We start from the raw sequence: 18,845 nt of genomic DNA on the forward strand, positions 1-18,845 counted from the left end.
CACTGTGGACAGGATTTTAGCGTCACGGGGCTACCATTTCATCTCTGCTGCTGAGTGGGAACAATGCAAGGGCAGGCTGCTCACCCCTCCTCATGCTAAGTTTCCAATAGCAGGGTTGGACTATGCAATGTCCAAGCTTCATTCTTTCTGGCAAGTTCTTTTGTCTTATCTAATTAAATTGAAAGAAGACATAATTTGGAAAATCTCAAAGAAAACCTATGTCTAGAGGATCACTTTATTTTGAGACAAATCTAACATTAATTTACTTCATCAATTACTATCTAAACTTCTAAAAAGAAATTTCCCACATTGGTACATTGACTACCCTGATTGGGTCACTATATACTTTTATAGGACCATTTAACTTCATTTCATATCTATCACTGACTTGTAATTACACTTATTTTTATGATTACCTTGTTAATTGCTGAGTGTGCGTACACACACACACACACACACACACACACACACACACACACACATCACTACATTGTGAGCTATGTGAGAGCAGGGGATGCATTTATTTTATTCACCTTTAACTCTCCAGCAGCTAGAGCCCAGAGTAGGTGGGCAATACATGTGTCTTAAATTGAATGAATGAATGAATTATTATATTAATTGAATGCAACTCAAATATAATTTTAATCATATGAAGTAAAAGAGAATGTGTGGCTTACTCTGCATGAATCAGAAAGTTTTTTCTAAATGATAGCTAACATAGGTTGCAATTGAGCTGAAATTTTTCTAATAGAAACTTAGGAAGTTTAAGTTTTAGTAATCAATACTAATTTCTTTTACATAAATGACCTGCTATTAATGGATGTGACCCATAGGCATCAGTCGCATTTACATATTTCTCATCTAAAATAATTCCTAGGCAAACTAATGAATTTAAATAAACTTACAAGAGAAAATTAACAGGAGCTATGCTGAGCATGAAACTTATAACAAAAACAGCTATTTCCTTAAGTGGCAAAATGGAAATAGATTTTTCAGTTTAGATTCAAGTATTTCTTTAATTAATCATTTGGAGTTCGTATTTTCATTTTGCTGTGGAAAAAGAAACTGAGAAATGTAAAATATCTTACCTATTATTCAATTAAAAGCTGAAGAAATCTGAAGTCTTCATTATTGAGCCTATTCTTTTCAAAAATAAGTTACATTTCTGGATGGTTGACTTGGCATTTATTCTTTTAGTCAAATATGTCCATAAACTATTGGACACATTTGCCTTCTTCTATCCTGTGTTCATGGAGATGATTCTAAATGCCAGCTTAATGCTTGTCCTTTATGACCAATTTATTATTCATGTTTTAGAAGTCCATCTGAAATCATTCCTTTTAAACATGCCCATTAATTCAGAGCATCAGTTTAGAAAGATTATTTCTTCAGTCCAAGATAATGTTTTATGGCAAACGGAGAATCATAGAAGCCATTTAAGTCTTAAAGCAAATATAAGATGGTAAAAAAGCAATAGTTTTTTGTTACTTATATGAAATTGAAAGAGATGCCTAAGGTGTAAAGGAGAAATTTTCTTTTCAAACAAATGAGCCAGCCAGTTCAGCTTAAGCAAGTAAATAACACAATTCATGAAAATGTTTGCCTTGTATATGGCAAATATATGCTTGGGCTTTAGGGGAAAATGTTTTAACATGACTGTAACTTGACATTGAAAAACATTTTCATTAAGATCAGGAAAATGTCAGAATTCACTATTAGCTGATGTCATTCTTTATTTTCTCCAGGTTTAAGCATATTGGATTTTCATTGTGACTAAAAATATTCTTAGTCTAGACCTGTGTTATGTTTTTAAATTATTTAAATCCAATGCTCAGGGTGCAGATACATACCGAGTTTAGTGATTTTTGAGATTTTACAAACATGAAACCACCTACTGGGATTAGACATTTTGACTTTAGAACTGAATTGACCATTTATTTCAGCCAAAAGGAAGGCATATACTTTGCATATAAACAAAGCTAATTTTCCTTTTGCCTAATAGCAATTCATTTTTTTTAAAATATTCATTGGGCACTTGGAAATATTTTGTTTGGGCTTTGAACTGCTTTTTCTATTTATGTAAAAGATTTTGAACCAAAATAACTAGTAAACAAAAATGTTCAGATTGTGTAATAAAGGATGATTCCTTTATTTGAAGGGGAAAACATGCTCTTAATATCTTTAGTTCAGTTTCCCTATATCACTGTGGTGTATAAAATGTTCTCCACATACTCATACCCTTAGAGGCCAGTTAGTAGGTAAGGATAGGGAAGGTAGAGCTACCTGGGCCTGAGGACCCTATAGTTTGTGTGAAGTGGGAGTGGCTTGGACAGTACAGGTGTGTTGAAGGCAATGAATTCATTATCATTAGACTTTTACATGCTTCTGATGAAGAGAAAATCTATCCTCAGTCTGTACTTACATTCAGGTAAGTACAGCTTTTTGAAGCTGCTAATTTCTCACTTTTGAGAACATGCAGACTTCTAGGATCCATCCAGCCATCCACCATTATTTTTACTTTTGTCCAAAAATCATCCTTCTTAGTAAAATGCAAAAACAAAAAACAAAAAACGGAAGCACCATTGCGCATGATTTTCTATATCTGAAGCAAGGATTTTAGCTATTGAAATAGCTAAGTACATTACAAAATCTTGTATATTTGAATTTTAAAATCAATCATCTCCTTTTTTTCCTATTGATTTACATTTATTTTTATGCCACACTTGGGAGTTTTGCTTCTGCTTTGAAATTTTTCCTACAACCGTTGCTATTGATATATTAAGTCAATATAGAGAATGAAATGCTAGAGCTGATAATAGAATATCCACGTTAAATATTCAAACACAAAGCATTCTGGACATCTTATTTTGTATGTTCAATAAGACAGAGTGAGTGAACCTTTATCTTAATCATCAAACAGCCTTTTGGCATCAGCTCTTTGGGGCCCAAACATCCTATGCCAGTGATGGCGAACCTCTGACACGCGTGTCAGCACTAAATATTTAGTTTTTGGTTTATTAAATACAATTATATATAACAATTATACATTTATGTTATTTAAACTATAAATATCGTGAAATAATGTTTTTTCCTCAAAGTGACACACTACCTGAGTTATGCTCAGTTTTTTGGTGAAGTTTGACACACCAAGCTCAAAAGGTTGCCCATCACTGTCCTATACCATTGATAAAGTGTTCGGTGGAGAGAGTAAATAACATCTAGCTACTGCACATCTGGTGAAACTGAGGCCATTTCCTGAGTACATGCTTAGGTTTTCTGGTTTAAACTAGAAACTTTAAGGTCTCATTTTTACATACTTTTCTGAGCTCTCTGTTCACACCTGGGACAGCGCCTCCATTGCCTAGCACAGTGCCTGACACACTGTAGTGTTTGGTTTAACTGGATCAAATGGAAGCTACAGCATCACTCACCGGAAGGATTCCAGAGTAGGATGTTCTGCTTGAGCTGTTGTTACCATGGCTTGATTCATTTGAGAATGTATGGGACACCCTGTCGGGGACAGTGCTCTCAAAATCACAGCCACGTGCTGCTGTGCTCATTTCCAAAAGGGGCAGGTCCCTTGCTGGCTTCCCAGATTTATTGTTGAGTAGATAGAAGACCAGGGCTCACCAGACCTCAGCCCCATAATCAAGTCCCATTTACTACAGTGATTGGAACAAAGCCCTCTTGTGGATGGTGGAAACTCCAACCAGAGAGGGCTGTGAATTCTCTTAGTCAAGAAAACATGTCTAAAATCAGCTCCTTTGCAACTTAGTCAAGCTGTTTGGTCCCAAAGCAGTATGCTAGCACCTCAATTTATAATCTATAGGTACATAGTAACTAGATGGCTTCCATTAATTTTAGATTCAAGTTATTGGAGATTAGTAACATGCAGGAGATTCTAAAAGAAATGGAAACAGAAAGTGTGCTAGAAACTCTTTTCTACCATGACCTTGACTCTTTCTCCTCCACCCTCCCTGGCCTCAGAATAAGGTCAGAGAACTGATGCTCAGCCAAGGCAGGTTGAGTGCACGAACATGAAAAAGCCAAAGGCAGTCCAACCCTTTTACAAGTGAAGAGTTCAGCTGAGGGCCAGGAGGAGTTCCAGTTTACATAATTCCAAATAATTTATTTAACAACTTAAATTGGCAGGGCACTTTGCAGTTCTCAAGGGTGTTCACAGTCGTGATTGTATCTGAGCTTCCTAATAACCCTGAGTGGGAGTGATGCGTTTTCATCCTGCACTTTGCACAGAGAGCCAGTGCCTTGCAGACATGGTTCAAGTGGGGTCATGGTACGGTTTCAACAATGACTTTATAGTCGAGAAGGAAGCTGCTCATTTGGACGTAGCCGTGTAGAAATGTGGTATCGATGGTCTTGTCCTCTATGGACAGCTTGTTAGGAGCAGAGCCAGCTGGAGAGTCAAGGATTCACGCTTCTCAGGCCAACCTTACTGATTCTGTTGTCCATTCAGTTCCACCAGATGTAACAGTATATTGTAGCTAAGAAAAGCACTAGGAACCTTTATTTGCCAACAGAAATAGTAACGAGCCACATTCAAACATGGTATTTGCACAGCAACATCTTTCACATGTACTTAAAATACCTTACTTCAGTGGCATGTTCCCAAGATTTTTGTTTGTTTGTTTAATGCCAAACCCTTTTTACCCCTTAAAATGAAACTGCGCACCAGGAATAAGACCTGTTATAAAACACATGCTATTATTAGTAGCTAAGAGAGCCACGCTTTCAAACGATTTCTGGTTAACGACTTCCAGTGGGACACGGGTTCCTAATAAAATGAGCAGTAACGTTGTTGAAGTTCCCTCCTGCTGAGTAGTTGAAAATAGCACTGTCCCTCTGAAACAGGTCCCTGTCCGCGACTGGCCCCTGGGGAGAAGGTTCCTCCGTGGCCTCACCTCTCCCGGGAGCAGTGGCCCGCACAGTCCAGAGATGGTGACCATCACCAGGGCTACTGTCTGATTCACCAGCCACTTCCCTTTGTCAATCCCTTTTCAACTGTGAACTGGGCTTATTTGAGGTTTTCCAGTCCACAATGGCGAAGGACAGATGAGATCTCTGTCATTGTACTTCTAGTCTAGAGCAGAGGAACTGCGAACCCCTGGCCTTCACGTCATTTAACAACTTTGGTTTAATGAATATAGTGTGTCAATTATATCGAAAATACATTTTGTTGCCTCTAGGATAGTTTTGATATGTTAGTATTTTAGTTATTTCCTTTCTTAGTGTCATATTCCAAGTTTTTCAGAGACACTGTGTGCAGTCAAGTTCAAATTCAGTTATAGGCAAGTGCGCTGGTATAAGGCAGATTGTGGTGTGCACTGGTCCCCCCATCCCCTGGATGAAACTGCGGCTTCATTGTCTCAGCGGTGCTTTGGAGGGAAGGGCCCGGAGAGCAGCATCTCTGTAAAACCAGGCGGTTAATGCGATTGTAGGTGTGACTATGGAACTTTGGAAGTTAATTAAGATTCCAACACACACACACACACACACACACACACACACACACACACACACGACCCTCTTTTCTGAATTTTCCACAACTCTTCATGTCACCACCAGAAGGCTCCTCTGCCTTCTCTATGCCAGTGTCTTTTCCTCTTCCAGCCTGAATAAATTCTGTAACAACTTTCAAACACCCAGCCCTGCAGACCTCCCCTGAGATAACCCAGAACTGGTCTCTCACGAGAAAGCATTTTATTTTACGTTTTTGTTTTGTGATGGAGCAATTATTTTCCTTTTTACTTAATTTATTGGTGTGACACTGATTAACAAAATTATACAGGTTGCAGGTGCACAATTCTACAAAACATCATCTATACATTGTATTGTGTGTTCACCAACCCAAGTCTAGTCTCCACCCATCACCATTTATTCCCTCAATACCCTCCTCCACCACCCCCTACCCCAGCAATCACCACACTGTTGTCCATGTATGTGAGGTTTTTTTTATCTTTCCCCCCCCCTTTTTCTTCAATCTGTACACCCACCCCCCACGGAGGGACAATTTTATAGCATTACAGATTAATGTAAAGGAGGTTGGGTGAAAAACATGAAGAGATGAAGCAAAAAACAAAACAAACAACAACTACAAGACGCAGACAAAGGTATGGTGATGGGCAGAGGGAAAGGGGAGGGAGAGGAAGAAAAGGGTAAAGGGGGATAAAAGGTGACAGAAGGAGACTTGACTTTGGGTGGTGAATGCACAATGCAGTATACATATGATGTATTATAGAGCTGTACACTTGAAACCTGTATAATTTTAGTAACCAATGTCATCCCAATAAACTCAACAATAAGTAGATAGATAAATAAATAGAAAAAAAGTGTAGTAAGGGTTCTTTAAGGACCACATTTTCAAATCCTTCCCTAAAATACAACCAGACACAGTTACTAACAATGCTCCTCTTTCATAAAGCACATTCTAGGTTCAGGGACTCTTAGACTCAATAGCTAGTTAATTAATGACTTAATTAAAGCTAGAGTGAGCACCAGCCCTGAGGAAGGACAGCATTATTGTCATTATGTCACCTCACCAAACCCTGCTTCTGCAACATGCTAAGTGCAAACTCAATCAAGTCGGCAGATAATTCACATGACCAAGTATTCACTTGCATATGAGGTTACAGATGTTGAGGGGGAAATTATATTACTTAAAATATTTCTTTGTATCTGCACAATTGTTCTGATGTTGAGATCTTAACTCTAAAACAACCCAGCAGAGACTTACCTGAATGGCTAACATCCCCTGACAATACCGTTGCTTTGCTTCCTAAAGGATCAAAACTTCCATGTTTCTCATCTGCTCCCACTTCCCAATCTTCAGCCACTCTCCAGCCTCAGACCACTCTCGAGGACTGTGCTACAGTTCAGGGACCTCAGCTCCTGCATGCTCTGTGTCTTCTTGGGCAGCAGAGAGAAGATTCCCTAAGCTGGAAGGAAAAGACAAGTTTAGAAATAGAGTTGCTTTCCTCCACGGCTCCTGCTTCCTTCAGAAGAAACTGTTAAAGAATTTCAGGGGAAAGGTGACAATGGAATGACTTTGGTGGTAACAACAGAGAAATAGTCAGAATCCTCTTCGGCCATAATAAAACAACAACAGTACCCAGAATGAGGGTGGAGATACTCTTATACTCTGCACCCAAGTTAGAAAAGTGCATTATTTTTCAGGTACCTCTTTTGGAAGAAGCATAGACAAAATGGAGTGTTTAGAAGAGAGTGACAAGGACAATAAGAGGGTTCCAAACAGAATGATTTAAGGCAGTGGTCGGCAAACTCATTTGTCAATAGAGCCAAATATCAACAAATTGAAATTTCTTTTGAGAGCCAAATTTTTTAAACTTCTTCTAACGCCACTTCTTCAAAATAGACTTGCCCAGGCCGTGGTATTTTGTGGAAGAGCCACACTCAAGGGGCCAAAGAGCCGCATGTGGCTCGCGAGCCGCAGTTTGCCGACCACTGATCTAAGGAAAGGAAATGGGTATTTGAGATGGAGAAGGGGTGATGCAGATGGTGGGTTAGGAGAGTCCCAATTATTGTCAAATATTTAAGGGAATATCATGTTGAAGAGGGATAGACTAGTGGGTGGTCAGAAAACTTCCAGTAGCGGGAACAGTTCAAAGATGAGAGGGTCTGCCTCAGGGGGCTTGTGAGAACTTCAAGTCCCTGAAACATGGCAGAGTTGATCCCTTGAAAAGGACCCTGAATGACAATAGTTCCATACAGCGTTCTGTAGAACATTAGGTCCTCTACATATCTATTGGTCTCTAAGAAGAAATAAGAAGTGTGTGTGTGTGTGTGTGTGTGTGTGTGTGTGTGTGTGTGTTTACATGTGTTGGTGGTTGTGAGACTATTCTTGGGGACAGATAAGTTTTAACTCAGGGAAATACTAGTAAGTTCTTAACTTATTCCAATAACATCTCAAAGTCCTTAATATGTTAATACTAGAGGACCGGTGCATGAAATTCATGCACTGGGGGTGGCAGGGAGGGTGTCCTTAAGCCCAGCCTGCACCCTCTCCAATCTGGGATCTCTCTCACAATCCAGGACTGATGGCTCCCAACTGCTCGCCTGCCTGCCTTTCTGATTGCCCCTAACCACGTCTGCCTGCCAGCCTGATTGATGCCTAACTGCTCTCCTGCCAGCCTGTTTGCCCCTAACTGACCTCCCCTGCCAGCCTGTTTGCCCCTAACTGACCTCCCCTGCAGGCCTGGTCATCCCTAACTGTCCTTCCCTGCAAGCCTGGTCACCCCCAACTGCTCTCCCCTGCAGGCCTGGGTCCCTCCCAACTGCCCTTCCCTGCAGGCCCGGTCACCCCCAACTTCTCTCCTCTGCCGGCCTGGTCACCCCTAACTGCCCTCCCCTGCAGGCTTGATCGCCCCCAACTTCCCTCCCTTGCAGGCCTGGTCCCTCCCAACTGCCCTCCCCTGCTGGCCATCTTGTGGTGGCCATCTTGTGTCCACATGCGGGGAGGATCTTTGACCACATGGGGGCAGCCATCTTGTGTGTTGGAGTGATAGTCAATCTGCATATTACTCTTTTATTAGATAGGATAGAGGCCTGGTACATGGGTGGGGCCAGCTGTTTTGCCCTGAAGGGTGTCCCAGATCAGGGTGGGGGTTCCCTTGGGGCATGGGGTGGCCTGGGTGAGGGGCCTGTGGTGGTTTGCAGGCCAGCCACGCACCCTGGTGACCCAAGCAGAGGCCCTGGTATCTGAGATTTATTTATCTTCTACAATTGAAACTTTGTAGCCTGGAGAAGAGCCAAGCCTTCTGCTCGCTCCATGGTGGCAGCCATTTCTGTTGGGATTTATTTATCTTCTATACCGTATTTTCTGGCATATAAGACAACTGGGTGGATAAGACAACCCCCAACTTTTCCAGTTAAAAAATTGAGTTTGGGATATACTCACCCTATAAGATGACACCCGGCGTATAAGACAACCCCCGACTTTTGAGAAGATTTTCCTGGGTTAAAAAGTCATCTTATACACTGGAAAATACGGTAATTGAAATTTTGTAGCCTTAAGCGGAGGCCAAGCCAGAACAGGGTGTGCGGAAAGCTTGGCTTCCTCCATCTCCGGGGAAACCCAAGCCTCCCTCCTGTTCTCTCTGTGGCTGCAGCCATCTTGGTTGGGTTAATTTGCATACTCACTCCTGATTGGCTGGTGGGCGTGGCTTGTGGTTGCAGTGTAGGTACGGTTAATTTGCATATTACTCTTTTATTAGATAGGATGCTCTCATGAATATTGTGAACATCAAAGAGGCTTCAACATTACCTAAATGTATTTGACCAAAGGAATATTTATTTGTTTTGAGAATATCTTCCAATATCTCATGAAGCATTGTTCCATGGAAACATTTAGGAAACATTTTTACACAGAATGTGGTGACTGTTTATAAAAATCTGAAGGGCATTTTCAAACCTGATGTCCTTTGACACTTTTGTACAGGTGGCAAGGAGGACACATAAAAGGAAGAGGGAGGATGTATTAACAAATAAGATACACACAGGGCACCTATATGGTTTGGCAATATTTATTGCATGTTATTAAGTTCCTAGAAATTTTCTATGTTGTCAAAGCATGCTGAAGTGGGCAATTTAAATAAGTGTCAGGTAACATGATTTCACAAAGATAAAAGCAACAGATAACACAATGGAAAACACTCTTCTCGAACTAATTGACTTAAAATTTTGAACTCTTTTGGGACTAATAAAAGACGCTGACTTTATAAGACCACTGTCAGAAGGAAATTACAGAATTAAGAGCCTAATGAGTATTATTATCTTACAGAGCAGATGTCATACTCCTCTACCCTTTGCACCTGCTGTTGTCACTGATTAAAGGGGAAAAGGCCAAAGAAATCACCTCTGATGACTCTGCAGGATTACTTTGGCCCACAGACACAGGAACACATTTGTACCTAGAATAATGTGACCAAATTAAATTCTGTTTGTGTTCATTCTGCCTGTTAGCATTTTCTCTAAGGAATGTGAAATTTCTGAATTTGGCTCTTTGGAAATTGAACATCTACTTTGGATGCTATAGCCACACTCTCTTTGAAAGCACACGTCACAGACATGGAAGTGCGCAAAGTACTATACGCCAAAGGCTGCGATGAGAAAATACATACCCGCAGCTTCTGCCGGGCAGCTGGGACTGGAAAAGTCTCCCATCAGAGTGACCATGATTTCTTTAGAAGTAGGTGTAGGCCTTCGTGAGCCTCTGATCCATGATTCAAAGCCTCCTTACAGAGGAAGATGCTAACGGAAAACCGCGGGAAGACTGTGTGGTCACTGTTTCTAAGTAGTCCTGTTTGGGTGGCCTTTCTGCTTTGCCAGAGGAGGTGGAGGCCCCCAAGGAGTCTGCACAGTGCATAGCACTAAACATAAGTGCGGTTGTTCTCAGGTAATTCCTCTCTCCACCCTTAACAGCAACAAGGAAAACACCCTCAAACCAGCCTACAACCTACCTTACATTTTTGAAATGGAAATATGGTTTTAGTTTTCTTATCTCATTAAGGTTGCCAAAGGCCACTTTTGATTTTCAGGGCAGGGAGAGGGAGGCAGGTGGGGTGGGGGGTGGACATAGAGGGTGGGGCTGGGGGATGAAAGAGAATCTAAGGATCACAACTTCCTGCCATCAAATAATAAACTTGGCCCAGCCAGCATGGCTCAGGGGTTGAGGGGCAACCTATAACCAAGAAGTCACGGTTTGATTCCCAATCAGGCCACATGCCTCGTTGTGGGCTCGATCCTCAGTAGGGAGTGTGCAGGAGGTAGCCAATCAATGATTCTCTCTCATCATTGATGTTTCTATCTCTCTTCCTCTTCTTTCCTTTCCTCTCTGAAATCAATAAAAAAATATATTTTTTAAATGGTACACTTGTAGGTTGGGTTTCCCCAAAAGCAGACTCTGGGATGCTGAGATTTGTATGCAGAGTTTTATTCCGAGTTCCTTTGGGATCAGGGTCCAACGGGAGAGTGAAGAAAACAGGGCAACAGGCTGCAAGACAGTCACTACAAAGGTTTCACCCAGGCCTACAGGACTAACTTTGTAGTCACTTAAAGTAATGGGAAAACTAGGAAATATGAAGGCAACTAACATTCACTGTCTACTATGTGATAATCACTTTAAGCATTAACACTAAAAAGAGAGTAGCAGCTAGGATCTATTGAGTTCTTATCTCTCAGGTAGTGTGTTACATTTTATATGCATGTTATTCCATTTAATCTTCACATGAATTTACTCTTTTTATTCTCTTTCACGAGTGAGGAAACTGAATCTAAAAGAAGTTAAGTGACTTCCTAAAGTCACACAAGTCCATAGAACTGAGTGCAGGGATCCGAACTCCAACAGTCTGCCCTAACTAAGTCCTTATTCCTAACTTCTATGTTGTACTACCTACCTCTACAGTGCTGTTCTATTTCATTCTTGCAAGAACACTATGAAACGTGTACCATTATCATCCCCATTTACATTGAGGAAAATAAGCAGCAAGGGAGTGAAGTACCCTTCCCGGGGTCACGCATTGTTAGTATCCCAAACAAGGCCCTCCCACTGCTCCTGTATTGATTGTAGACAGTCCATTAAAACCGATAAGTACTCCTTAACTTAAGAGTCCTTGGATAGTAGACTTTATTTAGCCTCATGAATTTATAAAAGTCCATGGAATCTTTCCATAGGAATTGGAGCGTGTGCCAGGAAAGAGGCCAGCAGCTAGTGCATGACCCAAAGGAGGCTTCATGGACATCATTTTTCAATGTTTTCAGGCAAAGCTATTCTGAGCAGTCCAGCAATTTCTATTTGTAACAGTTCAGGTAATTCTAGAATTAGTCCCATCATCAAGGCAAGAACCATGTCTGATTTATCCCTGTGTCTGCCCCAGCCACTGCCCCCTGGTAGGTACTCAGTAAACATTTGTTGACATTGTGAGGGAACAGATGAATGTGATAGAGAACAATAGTTCCCAGGATTTCACCATCCAGGACCATTTTTCTTACACCATTTCCCCTCACAGAGCCCCTCTCCTCTTCATAAATGTACATAAGCAATAACTCATTTCCCTGTGGTTACAGTTAAAGGCATACAGAATTCCACTTGAACCTCACATAAGCAATAGGTAGTCAACACTAAAACTGAATTGGTAAAATCAGTGGTCGACAAACTGCGGCTCGCGAGCCACATGCGGCTCTTTGGCCCCTTGAGTGTGGCTCTTCCACAAAATACCACGTGCGGGCGCGCACGTACAGTGCGATTGGAACTTCATGGCCCATGCGCAGAAGTCAATTTTTGGCTCTCAAAAGAAATATCAATCGTTGTACTGTTGATATTTGGCTCTGTTGACTAATGAGTTTGCCGACCACTGGATAAAATGATCCTGCCAGCAGTAAACAAAAGTGGCATTTCAGTTAACAGGTGTGACCACACTTCATGGGTGACTGATTTCTGTCATGGCTTCCAACACGACTACCTCTGACAGCCAGGTCCTGGGCCCCCAAGCTGGGAACCACTGCAAGTCAAGGGACACAGCTCGATTGTCCTCCAGATGTTTGTCCCAAGCAGAAACAGATGTGCAAACTTTCAGCCCAGTTTAGCAGCAGCTCCAAAGAGGAGGAGGGCAGCGCAAGTGCCAGCAGACAGAAACTTTAGGATTTAAATAAAGTAAATTGCTTCTGAATTTTAAATACCCCAACTCCCTGAGCATCTGTGCTGAGTGGGGGCTATTTTACTGAGGAAGAGACTGAGGTAGGGATCCCTGATCTCACACCCAAGTGTTCATTGTATTGAGATGACTCTGGAGAAAACCCATTGACTGCCTCCGGGAAATCTAAATCCCAATGTACTGAAGAGTCTCTTTGTCTGGAATTTGCAAAGCTTCCTTTCTTCCTGGGCTCCCTTAGAAATGAGCAGACAAAACTGTCTGCGCTGCTGGAGGCCGTGGGAGGGCTGGCTCAGCGCACAGACTGTCTCCTCACCGTCTAGGGCTTATTCTGCAACCTTGGCTGGGAGCACAAGACATCTTATGAACCCTACACACCATTTTTCCTGGAGGTGGTCTTATTTTAATTGAAAGTGGATTTTTAACGGTTTTCTTCCATGCCTCAGTCAAAAGGGCTCGTGTTGCCAACACCAAAGGAAAGGGACAGTGTCTTTTGCTTCCATTTTGATTCGACTGCATTGCTTTTTGTTAAACAAACACAGAAATAAAATAGGCTAACAGCCTGCCAGGCATGGGAAGGAGGTGAAGCAACTCCTGTGGACTCCTGAGGATTTGAAATGTATCCCTTTGACAACTTAAAGCAGCTGGCATGGTGAGGGTGATGGCGAAGGTTAGTCCATGCCCAGTGCCCAGTATTCCCGGTAGGACAGCAGCTCATGTGACTCCCGGGGCGTGTCTGCACTCATGGCTGTGGCCAAGCCTTTATGATGAACTCCGGACCTCACATGTGAATCAGTGCCTTCTGTGCGGCCATGTCCACCTCTGAGTGTTTATTCCTAATTTTACCATTAGGGGACATTGGGACTCAGGATTACAAATAAAACCCATTGCTACAGTCGGGACCAGATTCTCCCTCAGCGCCAGTAAAGTTGAAGTGATCGTTTTGGTTGTTTTAATAAATTCCTCTCTCCCCTCCTGGACTGCAGGTACCAGGAGGGCAAGGGCTTCATCTGTTTCTGAGCTCCATCGTGTCCTCAGCACATAGATTACTGTGCAGCACAGAGAGGTGCCTTATACATACGTGTTAAATAGATGTCTCTGTCAAGCTACACATGGAGTTTGAACTTGATTTGAGCAGAGTATCTGGGAAAATCAAGCAGAGAAGGATTTCTTTCTCTCACAGCTACAGAGTGAAAATTCAGATTGACTGTAGGGTCACCGGCGCTTTAATTCTTTTCTGTTTTACACCTAAACAGTTGTAGTGATTTCGTTTTGAAAGCACATGGCGCAGGTCATAGGCAGTCTTGGGAGGGCTTTAGTGTCCTTTCAGGAGAGCGCAGGTCTTCTAAAATCTCCACAGTTGCTGGTTAGGCCATTGTTTTGCAGATATTTCATGACTTAATTCTTTGTCTAAGTGCAATTTGAGGGGAAAAGATATATTTTTTAAATGAGCTTTTTTCATCAGACATGAATCAGATATGCTGCTTTCTGAACAGAAACAGTGTTAGCAAAACTTGATAGGCTATGTTTACAGAAATTGTGATTTATGACATACCTGTGCCTGTCTGTCTACCTGAGGTTATTGTGAAGCCCCTCCCGGGGTTTAAACCTACAGGTGCAAAGGCGCTGCTTTTTATTGGTGGGTGCGTCAGTGAAGGAAATGCCAATCTTTGGGGCAAGAGTTCCTCCTTTTCATTTTGTCTTTTTCTTCATTTTCTGGTGAAAGTTCCCAACTTTCAGAAATGGCCATATTGACAGGAAATCACATTTTAAAATATGTCAGATTTGATTTCAAATAGTTGCTCCTGGCTGACTCAGTTGTTCAGGGTAAGAAAGATCTGTGGTCATTATTTTAAACTTTGTTGATCAATGAAGTCTCCATTTCTCAGGAGAGGCTAGATTAGGGACAAGCAGCAACAAGGCTCTGATGTTTTCATAGTCATCTTTATCCCCAGTGCATCAAAGAGGTCGGTAAAAATTAATGCGTTGATTTTGAAGATTCTATTTCATTCACTAAAAAAAAATCCATTTCAATAAAAAATAAAATGAATGCTTTCAGCCCAGCGGGTGTGGCTCAGTGGTTGAGTGTCAACCTATAAGCCAAGAGGTCACTGGTTCAATTCCCTGTCAGGGCATATGCCTGGATTTTGAGCTCGATCCCCAGTAGGGGGCATGTAGGAGGCAGCAGATCAATGTTCCCCTCTTGCATCAATGTTTCTATTTCTCTCTCCTTCTCTCTTCCCCTCTCTATCTCTCAAAAATCAATTTAAAAAACAAAGAAGTGCATTCAAATAAAATTTGCTAAAAGATGTTTTATTATCTACAATTGTTATTCATTACTACAAAACACAAGTGTAAGGAAGTTAGAAAAGTAGCACATATAAAATGCATTCATTGTAAAAGTGTTACGTATACACACAGGCACACCTAAATATGAATTTCACATGCATTCCTCATTAATGTCTAATACATGTAAATATTAAATTATGTAATGATATTTAATAATTAAAATTAATAATACATTGATAACAACTAAATTAAATAAATCTGATTAATTAAGTTTAATTCTAATAAACTTTATTTTTATGAAGGTGATGAAAATGCTATCATTATCATTAACACATAATCTCATAGCACTAGATGTATAATGTGGGGAGAGTTGCTTTACAAATTGTTTGGTGAATTCAAAAATTTGCAAGTGAGACCTGCCAAATATAGAAAAGTTAAAGTTCAAGTTAGTTTAAGAAAAAACATTTTTTTTCAAACAAATAGCAGTGAATTCACAAACGGAAATCTATGGCAGTAGCCAAAGTAAGGAAAACAGTAGCCTTTTCATGAATTATATTACTGCATATATTCTATTCTAAAAATAAAGCTTTTGTCTCTAAAAGTAAACCCTATTCATGTATTCATCATGTATTTATTGAGTGCTTATTCTGCCAGGCACTATGCTAAGGACTGGGAAATCCTATTCATGTATTCAACGTGTATTTATTGAGTGCTTAGTCTGCCAGGCACTATGCTAAAGACTGGGAAACCCTGTTCATGTATTCAACATGTATTTATTGAGTGCTTAGTCTGCCAGGCACTATGCTAAAGACTGGGAAACCCTGTTCATGTATTCAACATGTATTTATTGAGTGCTTAGTCTGCCAGGCACTATGCTAAGGACTGGGAAACCCTGTTCATGTATTCAACATGTACTTATTGAGTGCATAGTCTGCCAGGCACTATGCTAAGGACTGGGAATACACCAGTGAGAAAGTACACAGCCTGGTGCTCAAAGAGATTGCAGTCTAGTTGAGGAACAGATATCTGTCAAACACACCAATATAATTACAATTCTGACTAGTGTTTTGAAGAAGTGACATTTAAAATATCACCTGAAAGATGAGTGGGTGGTCCAGTGAAGGGGCGGGGAAGAAAACCACTCTTTATAAATAAACAAAAACCAAAGCAAACAAATAACAGCAGCATTTGCAAAGTTCCCTGAGGAAAATTAGGCTGCTCGAGATGAGCAAGACTGGGGTGTGATTAGAACTTGGTGATGGAGAGAGTGACTGGAGTTGACATGACACAAGAGAAGCCCCTGGTAGCCATTGTTCAGGGCCCTATAGGTTAGTTAACACTTTTTGTTTTCATCCTAAAAGCACTGAGAGGTGATTGAAGTATTCTGGGTAGGAGATTGAATTAATCTCATGACCCTGACATGAATTAATCAGTCAAGGTCAGTGCACTGAGGGCTACTGATCTCAGCACTTCCAACTCCTAAATCTTTTCAAAGCCAGTTCTCAAAGCCAGAACATTAGAAGATCTCTGGCTCCCACATCTCTCACCTCCTGTTGCTTTCTTGGAGGGAGATTTTCTGACTCCTGTAGACTTACTTGTTTCTCTTCTAAGAGACCTGGAATCTATTTGAAGATGCCTTTCCTCAGGAGAGTTCCACATTCCAGAGGAGGGCTTTGAGGCTTTGTGTACCAAGTTTATTCCCCAGCCCCCTTTCTGACTTTGATTGGAATTGTGAAAGCTGGATAGAAAAACATCACAACTAAGTATAATTTCAACTTGTCAGTTTGCTATAAATCATGCATTCTCAATGTCAATGTTGCCCCCAAGAGGGCAAAACTTGTGAGGGCAAATAAAAAATTTACACCTGGCCGGTGTGGCTCAGTGGTTGAACATCAACCTATGAACCAGGGCACATGCCCAGGTCGTAGGCTCGATCCCCTGTGTGGGGCATGCAGGAGGCAGCTGGTCAATGATTCTTATCATTGATATTTCTATCTCCCTGTCCCTCTCCCTCTCCCTTCCTCTCTGAAATCAATAGCCATTGTTCAGGGCCCTATAGGTTAATTAAGGATTTTTATTTTCATCCTAAAAGCACTGAGAGGTGATTGAAACATTCTGGGTAGGAGATTTTTTATTGTTGATATTACAGATGTCTCCCACCACCACCACCACCCCTTTATCCTCCTCCTCAGGGAGGCATGGAACAGACTGACATACCTTGATGTGAGGTTGAGGGAATGAGAAGAGATAAACCAAATAACTTATATACTTATATGCATAGCCCATGGACACAGGCAATAGGGTAGTGAAGAGAAATGGTATTTTAAATGTAAAACTTGTATTTCATATGAGGACTACAAGCTATTCCAAAAGGATGTTTTATCAATCCTCAAAGCAATCTATTTTATCCAGAAACACAGACGAGCATTCTTATGTTCTAATGTCTCTCCATGGGGATAACAATTAATTGTTTTCAATTCAGGCCCAGGAACCCTAATCTTTGAGTAGCAGAGGCATCTGAGGAGGTGTTTCTGTGATGATCATCGTTCTAAGGTGGGAGGTTGGTTGCTCAGGAACCGCCCATGGCCTGGTACCCCAGAGCCTACGGAACTGATGAGCCAGACCCTCAGTTAAGGTGAATACAGAATCAGCATTGGCCTCAGCATCACTCTTATCCACCCCTTCCTCTCACCTCTCAACCTGAGCATATCTGTTGAACAACCATCCTTCCCAGGAAATGCACTGGTTCTTTCCAAAACTATCTGCCTTTCCTAAAATGCCAACATCATGCTATATTTGCAACAGGAATATGTCATCTGCTCTAGCAAATCCAGAAAGTAATGGACTTCAAACCCGAGTGGCTGCACACACATTGCCACAACATCTGTCTTTCTAATGACTTGAATATGCTTCTGTCTCTGCTCTAAGGATCCAGATTTTTCATTTTAATAGAATTCTCTTCTGAAACTATTGCCATGAGGGACCAAATTTCTCCACTTGCCAGTCTATTTTCTGAAGGCATTGGGCACTTTAGATCCATTATATGCTCCTTTAGAAGGAGCTGGATCCTTCTCTATGTGTCTAACAGAAAAAATGTGTATGCTGAAAAATATGGATCAGAATTTTTATGGTATTTTACTCATAAGATTAATGTAGTTCAAGGCCGTTGACCCAGTTTTGCCTCAGTGAGTTGAGTTTATAGACTAGATACACTTTCTGAGACCCAGGGAAATACACATGTATTTCATTCCATGCTTTAACCTCAAGAACCCACAACTTCTCTTTTTCTTTCCTTTCTCAGGGCTCTTCCCGCCATGATGCAGTGGGTCAGCACGCAGAAACCAGGAGAGAGCGGCATCAATATTGTCACTGCCGATTTTGTAGAACTTGGTGATTTCATCAGCACTGTCATAAAGCTCAACTATGTCTTTGATGAAGGAGAAGCCAACACTTGATAGTACCATTTTGAGCATTCATGAATAAGATAGAGAAGATTCATTGTATTAGGCATATTATCTAGAAACACTCTGATCTTCCTATTCCACTGAGTCTCTGAGGGAATTAGGGCTGGCAGTGGGTGGGAAAAGGGGAAATCCAATTCTTGAGTGGTTATTATCATAGTCTGCATTAGTATAAATATTTCATTTCCCATTTGATGAGCAAAATCTACTTCTAGTGTTAGAGATTTTAAAAAAGACCAGTGAAATTTGTTTTCCAGAATTAGTCTTTGTAATATATAACTCACAAGTGTTTACTTGATTGTGTTTCTGATTTCAACCTAGATCTGCTATGCTCTCTGTATCCTCTAACTGAACCTTTTCACCCTGCCCCCTTCGCTCGCTCTTCTTAATCAGATGCTGTATGGGACTCAAA

At 41.2% G+C, this 18,845-nt stretch overlaps 1 protein-coding gene across 1 annotated transcript in view; it reads left to right on the forward strand.

Annotated features, from left to right (window-relative positions):
- PLCXD3 (phosphatidylinositol specific phospholipase C X domain containing 3) overlaps positions 1-18,427 on the forward strand; it is a gene marked incomplete at both ends in the record, with an annotated part of 124,018 nt that extends 105,591 nt beyond the window's left edge. Inside the window, one exon of the mRNA XM_079780665.1 lies at positions 18,274-18,427. Coding sequence (XP_079636791.1) covers positions 18,274-18,427 — 154 coding nt within the window. The remainder of the gene's footprint in view (positions 1-18,273) is intronic.
- Positions 18,428-18,845: the final 418 nt, after the last annotated feature.

The sequence above is a fragment of the Cnephaeus nilssonii genome (assembly GCF_951640355.1).
Source record: "Cnephaeus nilssonii genome assembly, chromosome: 2".
Lineage (NCBI taxonomy): Eukaryota > Metazoa > Chordata > Mammalia > Chiroptera > Vespertilionidae > Cnephaeus > Cnephaeus nilssonii.